Below are 21715 nucleotides of genomic sequence, written 5' to 3'. Positions count from 1 at the left end.
GAAGGCAGGGAAGAGAGGAGTTTTAGGCCCAGCAGGACCCACCCACTCACAGCTGAGCCGGATGTGGGAGATGGGCTGGAGAAGCAGCTTAGACTAGACAGGGCCCACCCGCCTACAGCTAAGGCGGATGTGGGAGATGGGCTGGGGAAGCAGCTGGGAAGAGGGAAAGAAATGAGAGGGCAGAAGGGATATAAGGAAGTGGGAAAGGGAGAGTCGGGAGCTGCCGCAGCAGCAGGAAATGTGGGTGGTGGTGTGAACAGACAAGGGAAAGGGACAGCTCAATGGTGGGAAGTGGGAAGGAGGGAAGAGGACCCTGGAGCCCAGACCCCCTACCAGAACCTAGAGCACGGTTTAGGCTGGTCCCATCCCTGTGCAGTAACAGGATGGGAGTCTTTCACACAGGCTGGAAATATCTCTCCCTGTGAGGCAACAGGGGAGAGCCAAACCCCGGGAAACTCCTCTCCCTGTGAAGTAACAAGGGAGAGAGAGGGGGAGGATGCAAACTCTCAAGTCAGCCAGGGGAAGGGAGGCGGACCTGCTAAGAGGGGGGTGTTGGCTGTGTGGGAAGGCCAGGAGGTACACTCACGCAGGTGCCCTGTGGGCGAGGTTGTTTCTTGACCCTCTGGGCCAAGGGGACGAAACACTGTCTGGGGAATCCAACCCCCAGGTCAAGGAAATCCAACTCCCAGGGAAGGAGGGATGGCACACTGGCCTGAGGACACCGGGCGGCTAGGGAAAACGCCACAGAGGTGCTGGTATAAATGAGAAGCAGAAGAGAAATCCAGCTGCATTTTTCACATTTTCCTCACATTCTCCTGTTGTCCCGTAAAGAAAATGTCACACGTTGCTCCAGACTTAGTCATTCAGATTGCTACAGCAGCAATGGTTTATCAGTTTCAAAGTCGGTAGCTTATGCTGATATACTTTTTAAAACTGAGAAAAATGCCCTAAACTTACAATTAAGTTTATATTTTCACTCACGTTTTTTCCACACCTGAACACATCTGACATAGCTGGTAGATTATCTAGCTGGCAAATTATCTAACCAATTATTGTAATGAACACTACTAGACAACTTTGCAAATTCAATTATGAAATGAAGAAACTGACATCTGATATTTTGGCAGATGCTTTGTAAAATAAGAAAACATACATTAAAATTTCAATTACAGGTTTTCACAGCGTGCATCTTTACCTAGGTTATATGACTAAAAATAGCATAGACAGAGCAATCTGCACTTAGAGATCATCCAATTATCACACAGTATGTGTCAGGATTCTCTTTTTTAACATTGCAAATCCATGATTATATAATTCAAAGTAGAATTGTAGGCTCAGCAAACCTCATAAAGTAGGGTTTCTTTCAGCTCTGACTTAGCCCAGGTTAGCCCAATCTTGGCAGATCTTGGAAGCTAAGCATATCTTGCATGGCTCCAGTACAGCTATAGGTTAGTCAGATGAAATCCTTGAGCTATCCTACAGCTTGACACGGGATGCAGACAGTATTCGCAAGGACAGCAAACACTATTCAGATTTTGTACTGCTGCACACCATGTGGGCATGCACACAAATATAGGAGAAGTCACGCACATATAATTATTTGTATGTGAACAAGAGTGAAAAACTGCCGTTAATGGCAAGTAAGGCAGAGTTATCATGTTTTAACAGAAAATGTTTTGGGAGTACCTTAGAACGTAAAAGCCTCCAACATCTCTAAAAGTGAAACCTAGCTAACAAGCCTTCTTCTGCATCAAAGAAATTAAACTGACATTCTTGGACTAGCAAAACATGCTCGCTCTGAATAGTCATTGAGGGGTAAAAGGACAGAAACAGTAGTCCCATTGTGGCCAGATTTTGGATGGAAGTCCAGGATCCCAGCTTACCAGTGGGATCCCAACAATATTTTCCAGGTCTCCACCTGTGCCTGGAGACTTGGAGCATTAAAATTCTTCTTTGGGCTTCCAAGCCAATAACTGAAAGCTTCAACTGCAGGCACTTCACACAGCATCTATAGATGGTCTCTTTAAAGCAATCAAATGCACACACAAATGAGCAGCCCAATATTAAGAGCTGCTGCTGCTGCAAATGTGCCCTACATGGGATTTGGTCACAGTGATGCATTCTCAGATCACATCCAGGTGAAGTTATTGCAATGAGTTTAGTCATACAAACACAGAGCTGCTTTTGAAAATTTCAGTCGAACATATGGCAGCCAGGTTATTGTTGAGGACTGGATACAGGGATCGTATCACCCTTGTTCTTAAAGATTTGCAATGGCTACTTATCAGTTTTCAGGTACAATTCAGTGCTGGTTCTTATCTTTAAAACCTTAAACAGCTTTAGGACAGGATAGTTGAGGGACTGCCTCCAACTATATTGTCCAGCCCATCAGCATACATCTTTATCTGAGGTCCTGCTCTCTGTATCCCTGCTTTCAAGAGTGAGGAGGGTGGTGACAGGATCTTTTCACAAGTGGGGCCTTGACTTTGGAATGTAAGGCTCATCTGGGGTCCACTTCACATTCTTTCAGGCACCAGATTAAAACATTCCTCTTCCACTTTTAACTAAAGCGTTTTTACACCATAAATGTTTTGTGGCGTGTTTGTGGTCTGAGAAAACTTCTTAAGATAATGTGGACTATGTAGTACCATTCATAATAAATTCTTGCAAGCTTGGCTTTGCTTTTTGTCAGAAAGGACTTCAACACGACTGCCTTTCACCACTTTGAACTTGCTATCAGTTGAATTTAATGCATGGAGATAGCACGCAGACTTAATTCTGATTTCTATTTTCATGTTGTGTATTCCAAATATTGTTCTTTTGTGCTATAAATGAAAATATTGATTTTTTTTGGTGCTTTAAATGAAAATGATGATATTCACCTTAGTTCAATCTTAGTAGGGTGCTTCTTCTGATTACACTGCGGCTCTCCGCATTCATGGACTACAAATCCCATCAGCCCATGCCAGCATGGCCAATTGGCTATGCTGGCAGGGGCTGATGGGATTTGTAGTCCATGAACATCTGGAGAGTCGCAGGTTGCAGACCCCTGCACTAACTCATTTAGCACCTGTCCCTCTGTTTTGCTACAGATGTACATTTTATGCAGCTGTTACACCCTGACTTGTTTTAATGGAATCATATTGTTTTAGTGGCTTGTTTAGTGATGTTCATTTTTAATGGTTGTGTTTAAATCGTTTTGCTTCTAAGCTGCCTTAAGTAATTCTTTGGAGAGGGGGAATACACACATATCCTAAATAAATAAATATGGAGCGCATTAAATACTGCACAGGTACAGCACTGCCTAAGATATAAGGTGCACTTAACAGCAACATTAAAAGTGATGACTATGAATTTGCAAACCCTGAGAGAGGTGACTAATGCTGTGGCAGCTGCCAATATCACCATGAACAGAAAGAGGAAATAAAAGGAAAGTGGAACTGGGAGGGGAAGTAGAGCATGGCCCAGGATGGGGATGGAATCAACCCCTTCCTCCACAAGTCCTCACAGGTCTTATAGTACCATCTCTTTAGCACAACAAATGTTCTACAGAAAAAGGTATTTTAAAAAGTAATTCAGGACATTAAACAACATACTTTGATCCTATGTAACATGTATAAAGTACTCTCTAATCTGTACTTTGATGTACAATGCTAAACGAACTAGTAAAAACTCAATTCGCCCAGTACCACAGAGTACTCATATGAACAGTACCTTGTTACTTATGGCAGGAGTAGGCTGACCAATATGGTATCTCTTTCTTTCTAGAATCCACCAACACTAATGGTCCACCAATACATTACAAATCAGCAGCATGTACAGAAAGTGTTGGTATAAAAAATGTATTCTACATTACCTTGAAAAATTGCTTAATGTTTTGGATCAGGTCAAAGCTTATCAATCCAGTACTTATTTGGCTTGGATTGGCCTAGTTGCAGCTGAACAAAAGGGATCTCCTTTCAAGAAGAACCTTTGACAATAATGAATCTCTTGACTGAGAAGAAAAGCTCTGACATAACATTTTTGTTTAGTGGATATTATGGGTATAGGTTTTCCTGGCATCTGAGTGCCAAAGTAAACAATGAATGGGAAAAATTAAGTCCATGTCTCTGTTTCCACCTGAGATGAGTGGGCTGTCACTTGTGGTACCACTCCTGTCCGATAAAAATGGGAAGAAGGCAGCCTTCATAGCAGCCTTTTCTTTTTTAGTAGTAGTAGCTTTTTCTGTTTAGAGTCCACCTGCTTTGAGGATGTGGTGTCTTGGACCTACATACCTACAGGACCACCTCTCCCTGTATTGCCCCTCTAGACCCCTCCGTTCATTGGGGGGGAGGGATTTACTGGTGGTTCCTGGCCCAAAACAGGTTCAGCTGGCCGCTACTAAAGCCAGGGCTTTTTCGGCCCTGACCCCCACCTGGTGGAATGAGCTCCCAGCTGAGATCAGGGCCCTGAGGGATATTTGTGAGTTCCGTGGGGCCTGCTCTTCCGCCAGGCTTTTATATTGTGCCAGTCGGCCTATCTGGAACATCGCTGCCTCGCATGAGTGTCTGGTTAGGGTTTTATCGCCATCTGACTTTTTATTCTTTATTGTGGATGTTTTAATGATACCATTGTGTCGGTATTGGTTTTATATTGTATTACTGTTATGTTTTTATTGATGTTTGCCGCCTTGAGCCCTGTTGGGAAGGGCGGGATACAAATTAATCAATCAATCAATCAATCAATCAATCAATCAATAAAATATTAAGGTTTCTAAAGGCCTATTTTCACACTGGTCTTCCTTCCTCCTAATTCTTAGGAATCTGATGGTTGAAAGGCCCATATGCCTGTGAGGGTTCTGCCTCTTCAACCTTCCTGGATAGGTACATGTGAAACTGTACCAGTAAAAGACTAAAGATTTATATGATCTGAAGAGAAACCAGAGAATCAGCTTGCTTGCTAGGAAACTGAGCTATGACCAGAAGGGCAGGAGGGTGGTAGTGTGGCAATAAATGGTTTGCCATGTAACTTGGTTAACATGCATTAGGCCAGCTCTCAAGTCTACAACCTTCGATTTCAAGAGTATTTGCAATATGTGAAGAGAATAATCATTTTGCTTGTATATTGCAATGTCAAAAAAGGGACTCCATTTTGTTTTTGGAAGAGTTTATTAAAAATCTTGTTTTCTGTGTCTCGTGTTTTCACATATCCTAGTTGCAGGTGTTTGTAGATAAGAGATACCCTGCACCATCACCAAGGTCAGATTCCTCATTACAGGCAGGGAGTTATCTCCAATTATTTTCAGCTGGGTTCAACCAGTCAGCAAGAGCCCTAATTGAAGGTTTCAAAAGGGTGGGGTAACCTGCTCATCTTCCAGAGAGTTCTTATTAACTTGATATTTGATTGGTTAATTGGCAATTCTTTGGTTTTGGCCAATTTATGCCATAAATTAATCTCATCTGTGTTGGCCATCTTTCCTTTGTCTTTGGTGTTTTTCGCCTCAATTTTGCCTGCAGAACTCTGTCTATGCTCTAAAGATTTCTGTTTTTTCTCTAGCCAATATTTCTTTTAGTAAGTATACTTTGTCATTTTATTGAGTGTCTGTATAAACATCTTATGATTTTGTATTCAATGCTTATTTTTAAGCTGTTATTTTATAACCTTTTAAAAAACAAAAATATAAAAAAATTCATTTGTTTCTTTCAGTACTGGCTCAGAACCCAGGACTTGGCACTGCGACCACCCGAAAGGCCTGGGCAGGTCTTTGACACAATGCTTAGTGATTTATTGTTCATCTTTCCACTACCTAGTATGGTCTCTACCAGGGACTGGTTTTATGGTTCAACTTTCCACTACCTAGTATGGTCTCTATCAGGGACTGGTTTGGAACTGTATTGCAAACTCATATCTTATTTGTTTATGCTTATGCACTGACTATTCATATACCCGTACTTTTTGTTGTGGCCATAAATATATTTTTATCGATGCCTTTTCATATGTTTTCATGTATCATAAATCTGATTCAGTTTGTTGTTTACAATTTGCTCTTGTAATGTATTGTGAAATGGTACTTTCCAATAAACCACTTTATTTGAATCAGTAACATAGGATCCTGTATTTTCACACTGACAATTGTGTATCCACCACAGTGACAGGGACCTAAAGGAAGAGAGAGTTTCTACTGAAGGGGACAAAATTAACAAAGTACATAATTCTTTGTTAGAGTCTCCACAGCTATTAGATGAGTCACCAGAAACTGTACACTGGCCCACCAGTTTACTTTATACTCACACCTTGCAAAGACTAGGAAGAACTTGATCTGATTCGGAAAATATATTTTTAAGCAAGATAGCATACCTATGATCACTTAACACAAATGTATTATGGCTTAACTGTTCAGAAATTCTGAACAAGAATTCTTGCTTTCTAAATAAATACACTGCTGGACTTCAGGGATTCAAGTAACAAAAATTAACAGAAATGTAGGACCAAAGACCCCACACGTATGACACACATACACCACTTATTGCTTGGTATTAAACATCTTTAGTCATTATGAGCATGTACAGCATAACTGGAGTAACTTATATTATGTCCACTTTCTTTCTGCTCCTGCTAGAAACACAGCTAAGCAGGTAAAGATCCTATCAGTGCCTGAATGAAAGTCTAATTAAAACCTCTATTTAAGTTTTTTTAACAAAAGATCAGAGTACAAACAAAGAAAAGAACAGCACACAGGCTACTCAATATTTTTGACCTAATCATTTATCCCCAATTCCCATTTTGCGAAACTAATGGCCATAAACTTCTAGAGTGTACCATATTTTTCACAAAACATTTTTATCTAGTATGAAATGTTAGTCCCTATAGACTTCATACACAGCCAGATATAGAATCATGTCCGTGACAGTCCATTTCCTCCACTCTGAAATCCCACTAGATTAAAAACTAGAACTTTTTAAGGATATTTTTTGAAATATGTTTTAAATAAAGCATCTAGCATAAATTATCACTGATACTGCTGTATAATCTTGCTGCTTCAGTTTATTAATGAATGCCACTCATCATACAATAAACTGCCACGATATTTTAAATCCAAACTGGATGCTTACATTAAACCAATCCATGTCTTTGAAAGCTACAGGGTGCTCAGAATGGAGGAAAATTTCCTTTAGAATTATTTATGCAACCAATTGACCAATAAACCATAAAAATAATTAATGCAAAGAGCCAGGATTCTGCATTACTAATTTAAAATACTGGCTCTCTGGACTATGGCTGCCAAATTAGGATTAAGAGACAGTATGACGATACTTCCCTGTGGAGTTAAAGCAAAGGCATTGCAAGCAACAAATTAAGAAATCACTCTTTAAAACAGGGGATACAACAACCCTAATAAGAGCCTGTAAAGGAGTTACCCTGGAATAACTACAGTGATGATTTCTAGATTCCTTTAGCGCATTTGAGCAGCACTGGCTTTTGACAGACAGTGCACACAGTCCCAAGGATACAATACAAATTAGGCAAGAAGTTGTCAGCACCCTCCAGGGTAATTCCATTAATTCCACTCCAGGGTAAGCCCTTAGTGCATTGGATCCAAGAGGACCACAGACCATGCTTTGCCAACCCTTCACTGAAATGATGCAGGCTACTTGATTTCAGAGTTTCTGTGTCTGTCAAAAGCCAGTGCTGCTCAAATGCGCTAAAGGAATCTAGAAATCATCACAAACACCTTTTCAGATTAATGGAACTTCCTACTAAAGGAAAGCAGGATTTATGCATGCAGCAGAGAACAGAAGAGATGTGAGGATTAGACAGGAGGAAGTGGAGGAAGTGAAAAGAGGAAAACAAGCTCATTCCACCTAGCGATGTCTCAAGTGGGTAACAAGAAAAGGGAAGAGGGAAGGGCCCTTAGAAGCTCCAGCGCCTGCAGGTACTCACCAAGTGGAGGGAAGCCCCGAGCAGGGCTTGTATCTCGGCTGCTCTCACGGCTGGTATCGCGGCTGCACCCCTGACTCACGCTGGGTCGGGGGATACGGCTGCTCCGTGCTAGCATGCAGCATGGAGAGTTTCAGAGAAGGTGAACACAAGTTTAATGAGGACACAAAGCTTAGACAGGAAAGTCACATTCATGGTCATAATGGACATTAGAAAATTTCACGGGCAGCAGCCAGGTCTGGCATGTCACAAACCAATTGCCCTGCATGCCAAGTTTCTACGTTCCAAATCAGCACACCTGAGACGCCTGCCTCGCAGGCAATCCCAGCTGGTAAAGGGTAAGGGGTTTTCATTGGAAAGAGAGGATTAGTTAAACACACAAAAAAGCATGGAAAAAAGCTGTGTCTAAAACATCCACTGTGGAATAACTTTGTCTTTAGAAGAATGAACAAAACACTTATGATAAGGGTTGAGGAAGACTTCACTTTTAAAAAGGCCTCACTTTTGTGTAAGCCTTCACTTTTATATGGATGCAGAACTATCATCATAATAAAAGGCCAATAGGGAGAAATCTGCAGCCTGACAATAATTCCATCCATACAATTAATATTAGCCTTTTTGGTTAGGATGGTTATAGGTGGCTACCACGAAATGGTGTAAGTAAAAGTAGAAGAGAAATGGTACCCTGGGATCATGACGGTCATTTCTTCCCAACATCCTCTGAATATTTTCTTAACTGGCACCTTCCTGCCTAGTTAATATAAACTCTTATGTGTAACTTCATTTGTGCTTTACTGCCATCATCTATCTGTCCCCACTTTCCTTCAGTTCTCCCTTCACTGTCAAACTGAGATTATAAATAGTTTGGGAAGTGGGGAGTGATATGGTGTAAAGATGCTGTATCAGTAAGGAGCAGAAATAAATTAACCAACAAATGACACAAATATACTGTTAGAATTGTTGAAGAATTCATCTCGGAGTAACATGGCATTATTCCCTCGGTGTGTCTTTCTGGGTGATGTGGAGGCTGTCCACTGCAATATCGCTCACTTCCTCTGCCACTCGCACTTCTGTTTGCACACGACCAATGTTGTGCAACTTGTGGAACCCTTGTGCAAAGCAGAAGTTCTAGAGGCAAAGGCAGCAAACACCACAAGGACGGCAGCCTCCACAAAAATCAGACAGAAGCGCAAAGGGAACAGAGTCACAGGAACCAAGGAAATGGTCTCAAAAGGTATCCATTTGTTTTATGTGGCTAGTTAAGTAGTCCAAGTGACTATTCACATGGCTAGGGAATATGCAGTATATAGTTCTTTAATATATTTAGTTAGTCCCAAGTATGGAGTAAAGAGGATAACTAGGGCGACTGCTGATATATCATTTGCTTGCAAGCCCCCTTCCTATTCCTGCATACTTTGGATTAAATGAACCACTGGATAATCTGAATACTAAAACTGAATGACAAACAGACAAATTAAAGTCCAGCTTGATTGAACATGAGGATGCTCAGAATGTAACTGGATAAGGTTTTATTTGTCACGTGCACCTGTCCTAATGTTGGGAGAAAGGAGAAATGAATGTTACAAACAGAGAGGATTTTTTGGGGGGTGCTGTGTGGTTTCCGGGCTGTATGGCCGTGTTCTAGCAGCATTCTCTCCTAGGAGAGAATGCTGCTAGAACACGGCCATACACCCCGGAAACCACACAGCACCCAAGCGATTCTGGCCGTGAAAGCCTTCGACAATACAGAGAGGATTTTGTTATAAATCCCCCTTAAAGTATAGGACAAACTACAAGCATTCTTTCTTGTTGTGCCAAAAGTGGAAACCCTTGAACATCAGCGTCACAGAGAACTGATACTACCCACAAGGAAGATCCAAGGTTTGATCTAGGCTCATTACATTCTGGATTTTGTCTTAACCTCCACTGCTAGCTGGATCGAGGTAGGTCAGCGCTGCTGGTCCTCCTAGACCTCACCACAACATTTGACACAGCCGATTATGCTCTTTTAACCTCCGCCACACCACTGCTGGAGTGCAGGGTATGGCCTTACAATGGTTGGCCTAGTTTCACCAGGAACGGAGACAGCGGGTGGCACTGAGTGAGAGGATATGTCTCAGCAGAACCCCCTTGTCTGCGGGGTGCCACTGGGGGCAGTCCTCTCCCCAATGTTATTTAACACCTATATGCAACTCCTGACACAGATGGTTCAGAGCTTTGGGCCATCAATACACAGATGACACCAGCTTATTCTCTTGATAGAAGGCCAGCTGGCCGCAGCCCCTGATATTTTGGCTCAGTGTCTGGAGACTGTGGTGGGATGAGTGAGAAAGAGCAGACTGAGATTAAATCTATCAAAGATGGAGGTCCTGTGGCTGGGATGAGGGGTGCCAGAGAGGGGGTTCCAACTGCCAAAATTGGATGGTGAGACTTTAACATCTGTCTCTTCCACCAAAAGGCTGGGTGTGACCTTGGAGTCATATGACCAAATTGGCCTTTTTCTATCTTTGCCAGGCTAGACAGTCCTGCTCGGATCTTGCCGCTATGATCCACGCAACTGTCACCTTCCATTGCAGACTACTGTAACCCACTCTATGCTGGTCTACCCTTCAGATTGTTCCAGAAACTTCAGCTGGTCCAGAATGCAGCAGCGAGAGAAATCACTGGGACTCCAATGAGGGAACATATAAGACCTGTACTCCACCAGCTGCACTGATTGCCAGTTGAGTTCCGAATCGTTTTCAAGGTCTTAGTATTAACATTTAAGGCCTTGACAGTCTGGGGATGTTGTATCTTTGGGATCACATCTCCCCCGTATTGCCCAGGGAGAACTCTTCAATCTTCCAGTGGAAACCTCTTGGTGGTCTCTGGCCCCAAAGATATTCAGCTGGCCCCAACTAGAGCCAGGACATTTTTGGCCCTGGCTCCCATCTAGTGGAACTAGTTACCAGCAGATATTGGGGCCCTGCAAGATCTCAACCAATTCCACAGGGTCTACAAACCTGAAATGTTCTGCAGGGCATATACTATGACATCATGCTGGCCTCCAGAGTCTTATACCCCCCCTTCCTCCGCCCTGAAAATGGAAATACAGCAGGGCAGGGAGGGTGCTTTTGCTATGGACTATTGAGAATCCTGTGAGTTCTAATTGCCATCTGGAAAGCTTTGTACGTTTTTAATGTTTTAATTATTAATTAGTACTGTATGTACTGTTTATAATTGTAATTAACTGTGTGTGTTTGCCGCCTCGGCCAGAATATCTAATCCAATAAAATTAAATTAAAAAAAAACTTTCTCCAGATCTAACTTGACTATAATAGTATGTGCAGGGTTGGCTAATTAACAAAGAACCATGGGGAAGTTTTTCACTGCAATTACTGAATGTGACATGCTGCCAGTCCCTTGATCTTTCTCTTACATCTTTCCATAGATATATTGTCTGTCTTGATTTGTACTGTCATGCTTCCATGTGCTTATAATCTTCCTCAAAACTGCTATGCTTTGGACCCCATCCCTCCTCTCACTCCACACAAGCTTTTTGTTACATTTGCTCTGAACCCTCAGCTCAGACCCTCTTCAGTAGTTAAAATTCAGACTGCTTACTTGTTTTCCCTTGCCAGTCCTACCTGCTGACTTCTAAAATTCTCATGACCTTAGAGTTTGCTGTTCCCAGTCCCAATTCTTTCCCTAATACTGCCCAGCATGCCCCAGTTCTACACTGATGACTTGTATACTATAATTTCTAACTTAAAGCAAGATTTGCCACAGCAACACATGTTTTACATGGAAGTAGGCAACCCAGGAATGAACATCCATGCACAATTTATTTAATTAAAATATTTCTATCCAGTCTCATCTTGTTACAATGTCTACAATGAAAGGTCAGCTATCCAACATGTTCCCCAGGACATGCCTCATACACAAGGGTACTTTAATAGAAACAAAAATCTACTAAACAATTTGAATAGTTCACTTCACAACAGTAGGAGCAATTCATGATCAGAGGCTACAAGGTTGTTTTTGAGGATGGGGTAGAAGTAGGTACATAATGTTTTTGGAAAAGATTCACCAAAAACATAATGTAATATTTAATAGCTAACATCTCCAACTTATATTCATGTAAATATATTCAAAACCTAATATTCATGTAAATATATTCAAAACCTAATATTCATGTAAATATATTCATGTAAATATATATTCATGTAAATATATTCAAAACCTTATATTCATGTAAATATATTCAAAACCTATATGACAATGTTGAATTAAGCAACTGAAAATAGAATTTAATCTAATCTCTTTAAAGAAGGTTTTTTTAACCCCCAAATCATGACTTTAAAAAAATAAGCAATAGACTGGTAGTTTCATCTAAACCCTCCAGTTTGCCTAGTATGAAACAGGATGGGAATTTTGTGAAAAGACTTGATGTGAGGTATTTTCAAATACACTGCAACAAATAGTATATTGAAACCAGAGACATTCATACAGGAGTTAAAAACAGAAATTGATAATCATGCCCAGGCAAATCACAGGTGACAAGTTTTGTTGGCCTACCAGAGTGTCATGTTGCAATCTTTCTTTGTCAGTAAGAATAATAAAAATATAATTTCTGGCTTCTGAAGACAAGGAGCTCTTACCTAGACCTATCCTGTTTGGGCTGGTCTCTCGACTGCAGCCCTGACTTCTTGGGACCTTGCTGCGTTTGTCAGAAGGTGATGGCATTGGAGGTCCCCTGGCCGTTCCACTGGTCAAGCCACCGTATGCACTTCCCAAGAGTTTGCCAGGTGAACTGGATCTACTGCCAGCTAGAAAGAAACCACAGACAAACACATTTTATAGTAACTCATAACCATGCTGAACACAGATCAAAAATCTTTACTAAAGTAGGTTAAATTTAGGCTCCGAGATTTCAGAAGCTGATCATATGATGAGAAGGCTGTTTGGTCATTCTAGATTAAGAAACTGCATTATAAAGATAACACTGGTGCAAGCAATGCCCTGTCGGGAGAAAGTTAGATGCTGCATCAATACACAACTGTTTGCCCTGCCCTACAAAATCATAAGTGGAAGGGACATTAAGGGGCTTTCAGTGCAACAGTTTACATTGAAGGAAAGGGTAGATTACCTTATTTTCAGTGCAATCCTCTGCTCTGAAGATCACTAATCTAATACTTGGCAGATGGTTCTCCAGTCTTAGTTTAGGTTCATAAGAGTAGATTGTGCTAACCCAGGGCACTTTTTGGCTCTTTTTTCCTTTCAGCATATTATTTTCATGCCTTATCAAAATGTCATGTAACAAGGAGTTTGTGCGTGGGGCAGGGAGGGGAAGATTACTATTTAAGCAAAAGACTGTTTTAGTCTAAGAATTCCCTTGCTTCAACTGCTTATTTGGAACTTGGCTTTTAATTCTGAAAGAACACCAATGAAGTGTATTCCACTATTCCTTTGGGCATTTTGTTTAATTCAGCTCGCCATTAATAATGCTTCTGCAAGCATCAAAGGGCAACTGCAACTTGGACACAGGTACACAATATGAGGAAGCATGGTGTGGGGACTGGGGTTGCAACAAGACAAGAGAAGCAGCAGATTATATCTGTCAACTGCCACACAAGGTGTAGTTTCCTGTACTGCATCCCTCTCAATGCCTAAGTAATCCCTCCCTAGCCTTCAAGAGAACCTTTGGAGGCCCAAAAGAAGCTGTATGGGTAAAGGAGAAGTGGGAGGTACTTGTTTATTGAACTTATTCCATGTATTATTCAACCTATGCTTTTTCCACCACTATAAACATACAAAGCTTTTACTGCATCCTTTTTGATACTTGATAATATAGAACCACTTTGCTGTTGTGTATATAACAACATACACTGGTCTCTATACCATGTTCTCAACCCTGTGCTTTAGCATCTTAGTACAAACAAACCTGTCATAGCTTGTTGTCCATAAAATCAAACCTTCCTTTGACCCTAAGCTGGCCAGATCTCACACAAATAAGTAGAACTGTGCAGTGTGTTGGGCAAGAGAACAAGAGGAGGAGGAAAAGGCAGCAACTCAGCAAATTAGACAGTATGAACTATTTATAAGTACACCAGCAAGACTGAATTTTCATTCTAATGTTAGGAACTTTTGGAGGACATAAACAGGACAAAGTTTGTGAAAATAGAAATAGATAAAAACAGGGTGAAAAATAGCACAGACATAGAAACAGAGTGAAAAAACGAGGTGTTTCTTACCACCAGCAGGGTTAGCTGATCTGGATCCTGGATTATGAGAGCAGACCAAAGGACAGGCAAAAAGTGAATTAAGGACAGTGAGACCACACAAAATTCAATAAGCGCTGCTAGTTGCACACATTGTGAATTGCTTTCTGACAAAACACAGCACTGCTGACATTGTGTGGCATGTTATGGATTAATCCTACACAGCAAGGCCTTTCTTGTAAGCATTTTTACACACACACTTCCATGGCCTGATTTCACCAGCAGACAAATAACTGCTTGCAAAACAACTGCAGAGCAAGCATAATGCTGGTATCATGTGCTCACCCAGAACATTGTGCTTACGCAGAGGGTATTGGTGCTACTATCAAAGAATAGCAATAACCACCAGGTACAACATAGCAGGATCATGCAAAGCTGTTAACAATCACAGAAAAGTGACAGAGATTAGCGCATAAGAGACATTGATAACAGACTGATAATTGAGTTATATGATTTTGTTATATTTCCATTTGTTCACATATATTAGAAAATATTAGATGGCTATATTAGACTGAATAGCTGAGCACTATAGAAATCAATATAGTAGTAATTAAAAGAGAATTGCCTAGCCTATGTGTAACACGTTTTCTCAGTTCTGGTTTGTATGTTACACATATTGTTTTTGGCATTTCTAACTCACCAGTCTCGTAGTACTGGGACACAGGAGCAGACAATCAAGTATTTTTTTGTCAATGAGTCTAATCTTATTAGACAAATGTATGCTTGGTACGATCAATGTCAAAACTCAAGCAATCAAAAGATAGTTGCAGCAACAGGAAGAGTCATAGTATTCCCATTCTTTGAAAGGCATGTTCCTTTTTCTACAATGCTGGACACCATTCAGAAATGCAAAATTCTGCAGGCCTGATCTCACAGTAGAAAGTTAAGACAAGCCTTTATCTACAGGTTCTTGGCATAACTATTAGGCAGATACCAGAGAAAAGAAAATCTCTAATGGGGGAATGCTTCTGCAGAATCGGACCTTGAGATAATGTGCACATGGAATTCAGGCATATTTACAATGCAAATAAGTTCAAATACTGTGTTCATGGTTCATTCGCTAAGACTGAAAAGGTTGGTCCAAGTAAATAAAGAGTGTACAGAAATGGTGGGAAAGATGGTTAGTATTCAAGAGATGTTTCCAAGAGTCAACCAATACCCTGAAGACAGGCCTAATATTTGAAGGCTTCAGGTTAGTCCTTCAGAGGAAATGGTTGATCCAAATGAAATATAATGGAGGAAACTGGTTAAATGGAAAATTCTGTTTCCGTAAGGATAGGCATTGAAACCAATTGGGGAAACTATGCTTCCAACTGCACAAGACCAGGTGATATAGTTTCTTACGCTGGGACTGAGAAACTACTTTAGCCCGGCTGCGGCCTCGAGTGTCAGGTGCTGAGGTAATGCTTGTGGCACTTCCAGAGCTTTGCCTTCTTGTACGGATTCGACCTAAACAAGACAAGGCAAAGACAAGAGTGGTTAAGCTGATTTAAACGTGGGTGCATAAATCTTCCTCATTAAACCTTTTGTACTAATATTAAAAGAAAAAGACATGGCTGAGAAGTATATTTACAATATTTCATATATAGGCAACTGAACAAGGAATTTGATATCTTATTTCCTCACCTGCATTATTCAAAATAGGATGAATCAACCTAATGAAATTCAAACTATTTTGCCTTCCTATTTTTTTTTCAATATCTCAAGCATGTTTAGAGCAACAGGATCAAGATTTGGAAGAAATTCACATTTATATCACAACTGATTTTTAGCAAGGTATGATACACCAAAAACAATGCATATCAAACGTAAAACTAATATGGAAAATAGCAAAAATTAACTCCAATATTTCATATGATGTTGGTGTAAGAGGTAAGTAAATAAGAAATAAAGGGATAGGATACTGTAGATCGTAGAATTAAAAAAAGGTAAATCACAGTAAACATTGGATGGAAGGATGGCTGCTCTGAAAATTGGTTAACGGGGCAAAGTTATACATACTAGGAAATACATATAATCTGTAAGTACTGTATATTCTCACGTATAAGTCGACCTGCATATAAGTCGAGGCACCCAATTTTACCTTTAAAAACTGGGAAATGTTATTTACTTGCATATAAGTCGAGGATGGAAAAGGTCCATCAGGAGGCAGGGTGCTGAGCCGGCAAAGGAGCCACAGCTGGAGGAAAGGAGCGCCCCACAAGCCTTTGAGAGGCTTTTTAAGGAGGGGCGAGGCGGACGCGTGCGGGTCTGGAGAGAGGGAAACTGGCTGAAGGCAGGAGAAAGTGAAGCAGAGAATGCCTCATCCCCCTCACTAACGCACGCTTTCTTTCTTGCAGGCTCTAAGTCTAAGGCTTGGTTTCAGGGAAGCTGCTGCTCGGGGCAGCCTCTCTATGGTTTTCTTAAAACCATAGAGACAGGTTAAGAAAACCATAGAGACAGGTTTAGACTGAAGCCAAGTTTTAGACTTAGAGCCTGCAAGCAAGAAAGCGTGCGTTAGTGAGGGGGACGAGGCTTTGAGACTCGCAAGTAAGCTCCGTGGGGGCGGGGGGGACAACTCGCATATAATTCGAGGGGGGCATTTTTCAGCCTAAAAAAAGGGCTGAAAAACTCGACTTATATGCGGGTATATATGGTATCATAAAACTATATAACACTTGCTCACCAAAAATCCAGTTTGGAAAATCTTGGACTGCAACCCTTATCATTATCATTTCAATTTTAATAAAAGCAATAACAATTAATTTAATTTATATACCGCCCTCCCCTCATGGGTTATTTTGATATAAATGTTTCCAAACCTATGCTTTCTGCATTTTAAGCATGGTATTCCCAATAACAAATTAAGACAAAAATAGAAATGACATTCTAAGAATATACAGTTTTGGCCTTTGAGATCAGTGCTTCAATTCTTGACTATTCCAGCAGGTGTTACTGTGAGCTCTTGTACTGCAGGTCATACTACACTGTATGGAAAGTAACTAATAGTTATCTGTAAACATTTTAAAATATGTCTGCCAACATTCTATCATAACCCAGCAAAAGTTTCTTACAACAGTTTCAGGACTAATGAAAATAATCAACAACACGGTGAATTTGGAAAGGTCTTGATCAAAAACTTGGAATGATCTCAACTCGCCTGTCGTCAACTCATCTAACAACTTTGCATGCCACAAAACTATTCTCTTTTCCACTGAAATATTAAAGAATAGTTCTACATCCATCTATCACATGCTGGACCTTCTTTGTTGTAGAACACTCCAGTTGGATCCTAGTGCCTATCTTGTTCTACCTCCCCGCCTCTGCCCCCACCCGCCCCCCACTCTGTTTGCCTTTTGTCATCTATCCCTCCCCTTTAAGAGGCTGGGCATGGGATGTCTCCAGCTCCACGGCAGCGTGAGACTGGCTGTAAGTGAATTTGGCCATCTGTGGCTGCTTGAGTGCTCCCTGTTGTCCTTCTCCTCTCCTTGCCAGCCAAGTCTCGCTGCCACCGCTGCCTCCCACCTTGTCAACAAGGAAGCCTGAAGATTCCTCCCCTCAGTAGGTTCCTGCTCCCCTTGCTCACCGACCTTGCTGCTGCTGCTGCCTCCTGCCTCAGTGAGGCGGTCTGAAGATTACTCCCCCAGCAGATTCCTGCTTCCCCCTTCCCCCAGCTAAGCCTCGTTGCTGCCACCTCCCACCTCATCAACGAGGTGGGCTGAAGATTCCCCACCCCACACTCCTGGCGGGTTCCTGCTCCCCCTGCCTGCCAAGCCATGTTTAAATACGCACAAAATAATGTTTTTGACAAAGGCAACACTTTAAAATGAATGTTAATTCTCATATTCATTCCGGACTAGTTTCTAATGCAGAAGCATTCTATTTCCTATTCTGATGCACCTCAACAGACCACACTTTAATCTTTCTGTGGAAAAGAGTACATTAAAGATCATTTTGTGCTGAGGTCAATCATGATTACAAAATGGGATACCTCACACACAACACATAGCGTGTGAACATATCGCTTATTTCAGAGACAGCCATATTAATCACATATATGAGGCTACCTGGTGGTTGGGAAGAGCTGCTTGCCACATGTGAGAGCCCGTGTGACACAGTGGTTAGATTCTTGGATTTGGGAAGGCCAGATTCTCCTATAGAAACATGCTGGGTAATCTTGGGCCAGTCCTGCACCCTCATCCTAAACTATCTCATGGGATTGTTGTAAGGATAAAGTGTAAAGCAATGTTAACTCCACTGAGAAGAAAGGCAGTGTATAAATACATAAATTATATTCTCCTTATTGCTCTCACCACACTGGTCCCTCTGAAGTATACTGGAATTTTGTCCACTTGCTATGCTCATAAACCAAATTCAGTTTATGAAACAGTTTAGTAATGATGTCTAAAGAAAACTGGAACTATATATTATACTAAACATTATGAGAAGTTACCTCAACTACAACCTGTAAAATTGATCCAGCAGTCCTGTAAAGTTGTTTCAATAGCATCTGCATATTTTGTGCCTTGGATCTAACTGCTTCACTTAGAAGACACTCATGAAAGACAAATTAAGGAGCCCAAGCAAATTATCATTCCTAAGCTGGGTGAAGTGAAAGAAAACTATGAAGTTAAGTTGAGTCAGACAGTAGGATTGATGAGAAGGAGGCATCTTTATGTATGTTTCATTCATTTTACTAGACAATTAGTGGGGTGGGTGGGTGATTCTGAATCTCTTTACATTCTGGAGAGAAAGTATCAGGTTTCTCTGCAACAGGCTATCATAGAAGATAGTACCCCTTCACTCTCTCCTACCATCATCCATCATTTTAACTCACTAATACTGAAAATTAGGAAGGAATCACAGGAAATATACATTTACTGTCTCTATGTTTATGCTCTTATTGCTATGGTAGCATCTTTTAAAATACAGTTTAAGAAAAATGCGCAGAAAACAAGGAGAATGTCAGTAGTATCAATATTGTAATAATGAAAAAGAAACCATTTCAACAATATTGGTACTAGATTGTAGCATAGACCTGAAAATCAATAATCAAGTTTCTAGGTCTCCCCTACTGCCCCAAAGTAATGAAGAACAGAATTTAATACAACCTTCTGTCCAGCCTTAACTGTTCAGCAAAAAGATAACATACTAAGAACAAATCCAACAGTACAACAGGTATTTTAAAAAATAGCTGCAGATGTGTGCAACCTCCAATGGATGGCCCAGGCTAGCCTGATCTCAGAAATTAAGAAGGATTGGTCTGGTTATTTGGATGAGAGCTCTCCAAGGAAGTTTAGAGTTTACTATGCCAAGACAGACAATGGAAAACCTTTACCTCTGAATGTCTTTTGCCTTGGAAAGCCTAAGGAGTCACCATATGTCAGATGCATCTTGATGGCATTTTCCACTATCACTAAAGAAGTGTGTTACTGATTTTCAAGGGAATTGGTTTGACAATTAAACAGAAATACATTGCGCCTCCTTCTGGTAAGACAAAGGAACAGTCTCCTCGGTTATGATTGTGCTTCAGGACAGTTTTGTAAAACAACGATTGTACTTAATTAGCTTTGCCATATTTTATGAATTTTGGCTTGACGTTTTTATTATTACAATCTGGAAACTGAACAGGAGAAACTGAACATTTTTTCCTATAAAAATAGTCCATTACCTTTTACATTTTACCTCAGACCATTCTGAAAAAGCATGCAAAACTATTAAGCCCAAATCACCACTATTAATAGTGCCAAAATCACCATTTTTAAAAAATAAGTTCTGTCCTTAAGAAATTGGCCTACTATTTCCTTTCTGTAGGGAACTCATTTTGTTTCCTGCTCAGGAACAGCAAAACCTCCACTGTGTTCAGCCAACACAAACCTTTCACAATTTATCCATGAAGTAGGCCTGGAATCTTCGGCCTCACATACTCCTTCCCTTCTCCCCTCTTCCTTTTCCCCACACATCACATGGTCATTGAAGACTTCCTAGGTTAGAAAGTCTTCAGTCTGACCACAGTTTGATTCACTATTTGGATCCAGGTGCTTGGAAATGCATTAGGGTTTGTTCCCTGCCAACTACCCAGGATTCCAACCCAGAATTATACCATGGTCAAGAATTCTAGTTTGTGAACACAAAATAAACAAAAACACTGGTAAGGAAGAAGGGGGAAAGAGAAAGTACAGCCTTACACAGAAACAAAGCTAGCAGCGTGCATCCTCTATTCTCTTGTGGACCAATAATCTCTGCTATGCAGCAATAACATACCACATATTATAAGAGCCCAGATATAGTCAAAAGCATTATAGACAGTTTAACAAAGTACAGAAACTCATGTTAACAAACACATAATACTTAAACAGGGTAAACAGGATGGAGAAATTTATGTATGAGGAGGAAGTGGGACAGAACACATGGCCTACTCCTAGTGCCTAAATTCACATCACATCTTGGCCTGAGAAAACAGGAACAGCAAAGAACTGTGATGACATTTAAGCAATGCCAGATTAATAATAATTTTACCGATAATGAATTATCAATAAAATATAAGAACTGGAAGAAGCTTTGGAAGGAATTGGAAAATCTTTTAAGTTAAAGCTTTTCTTAGCAAGAGTAAATGGAACAGCAGAATTAAGTAAAACTATGCATATCTGGTTCCAAAAATGCTATTTTTTCCCCTAGCTGATAGCTAGCCACTAGCCTAATTGGGACTGAAGTACATAAACTTTCTTTGGACTGCGCTCTAAACTTTTAAATATACTCTTCCATGATATGGCTAAGATTCAAAGACCTGCTTCTGCAGTTGTAAAAACCAGGTGGGCATCCTTTGCTTTACATAAGAACTTCAAACATATCTCATATTTAAAAGTTTCAGACATGCAGTGACATTCATAAATGGTCCAGCACTGTTTACAAAATTATTTTGAAACTGATGTTCTATTAAATGTTGAGCCTAACAAGGGTGATTGAGAAACATTGCGAAGGGTGGCCAACTGCATCAAAATGAATAAGAGGAAAACACCATGCAAAAGTTCATGCAAAAGACACCAGTGAACACAGATGAAAAACAGGGACTACTTGGTGATATCAGAGACCTGGAAAAACTGGAGACAGACCTCAGTTACACAGAGACTGCTTACCATCAGGTTTACTGGTAGTACCATCTTTAAGCAAATTAAAAAAATAAGGAGAGGGATAATAGGGAACAGTTAGTAGTATTAACAGATGTGGGCAATGTGAATTTAGCTACAGAAACAAAAAGAAATTCAGTTGAATTGAGGAAATAAGAGTTAGTTAAAGAGAAATGCTTTTTCTGAATATCCAGAACCCAAATAATTATAAAAGATATGCAGCAATTGCCAAAAGCATTCCATTCTCTTTCTTCAGACATTTATTTTATCTTGTGTCCTTAAATCAACTACTTTTCTTTTGTTGTTACTATAGCCACATTGACCTTAGCAGAAAAGATTAAGGAAACAATAGCACCGCCTGCTGACATGTAAGGAAAAAGCAATGAATGCATTTTAATGTGTTTGATCGTCTCGTAACACATTTTGCATGAT

At 40.5% G+C, this 21715-nt stretch overlaps 1 protein-coding gene across 16 annotated transcripts in view; it reads right to left on the bottom strand.

Moving 5' to 3' along the window:
* The window catches only part of CLASP1 (cytoplasmic linker associated protein 1), a 230265-nt gene that overhangs the window by 82583 nt on the left and 125967 nt on the right, over positions 1-21715 (bottom strand). For 3 of the 16 annotated variants that reach the window (XM_048485913.1, XM_048485919.1, XM_048485928.1), the window contains 5 exons: positions 21293-21316; positions 15522-15626; positions 14151-14177; positions 12558-12725; positions 7921-8028 (listed from right to left, as the gene is read on the bottom strand). In XM_048485913.1, coding sequence (XP_048341870.1) covers positions 7921-8028; positions 12558-12725; positions 14151-14177; positions 15522-15626; positions 21293-21316 — 432 coding nt within the window. The remainder of the gene's footprint in view (positions 1-7920; positions 8029-12557; positions 12726-14150; positions 14178-15521; positions 15627-21292; positions 21317-21715) is intronic. The other 13 variants (XM_048485914.1, XM_048485929.1, XM_048485918.1 and 10 more) reach the window with 7 other exon arrangements.

Source organism: Sphaerodactylus townsendi, linkage group LG02 (assembly GCF_021028975.2).
Source record: "Sphaerodactylus townsendi isolate TG3544 linkage group LG02, MPM_Stown_v2.3, whole genome shotgun sequence".
Classification (NCBI taxonomy): domain Eukaryota; kingdom Metazoa; phylum Chordata; class Lepidosauria; order Squamata; family Sphaerodactylidae; genus Sphaerodactylus; species Sphaerodactylus townsendi.
The sequence above is the reverse complement of the archived record's forward strand: the minus strand, read 5'-3'. Positions and strand labels throughout refer to the sequence as shown.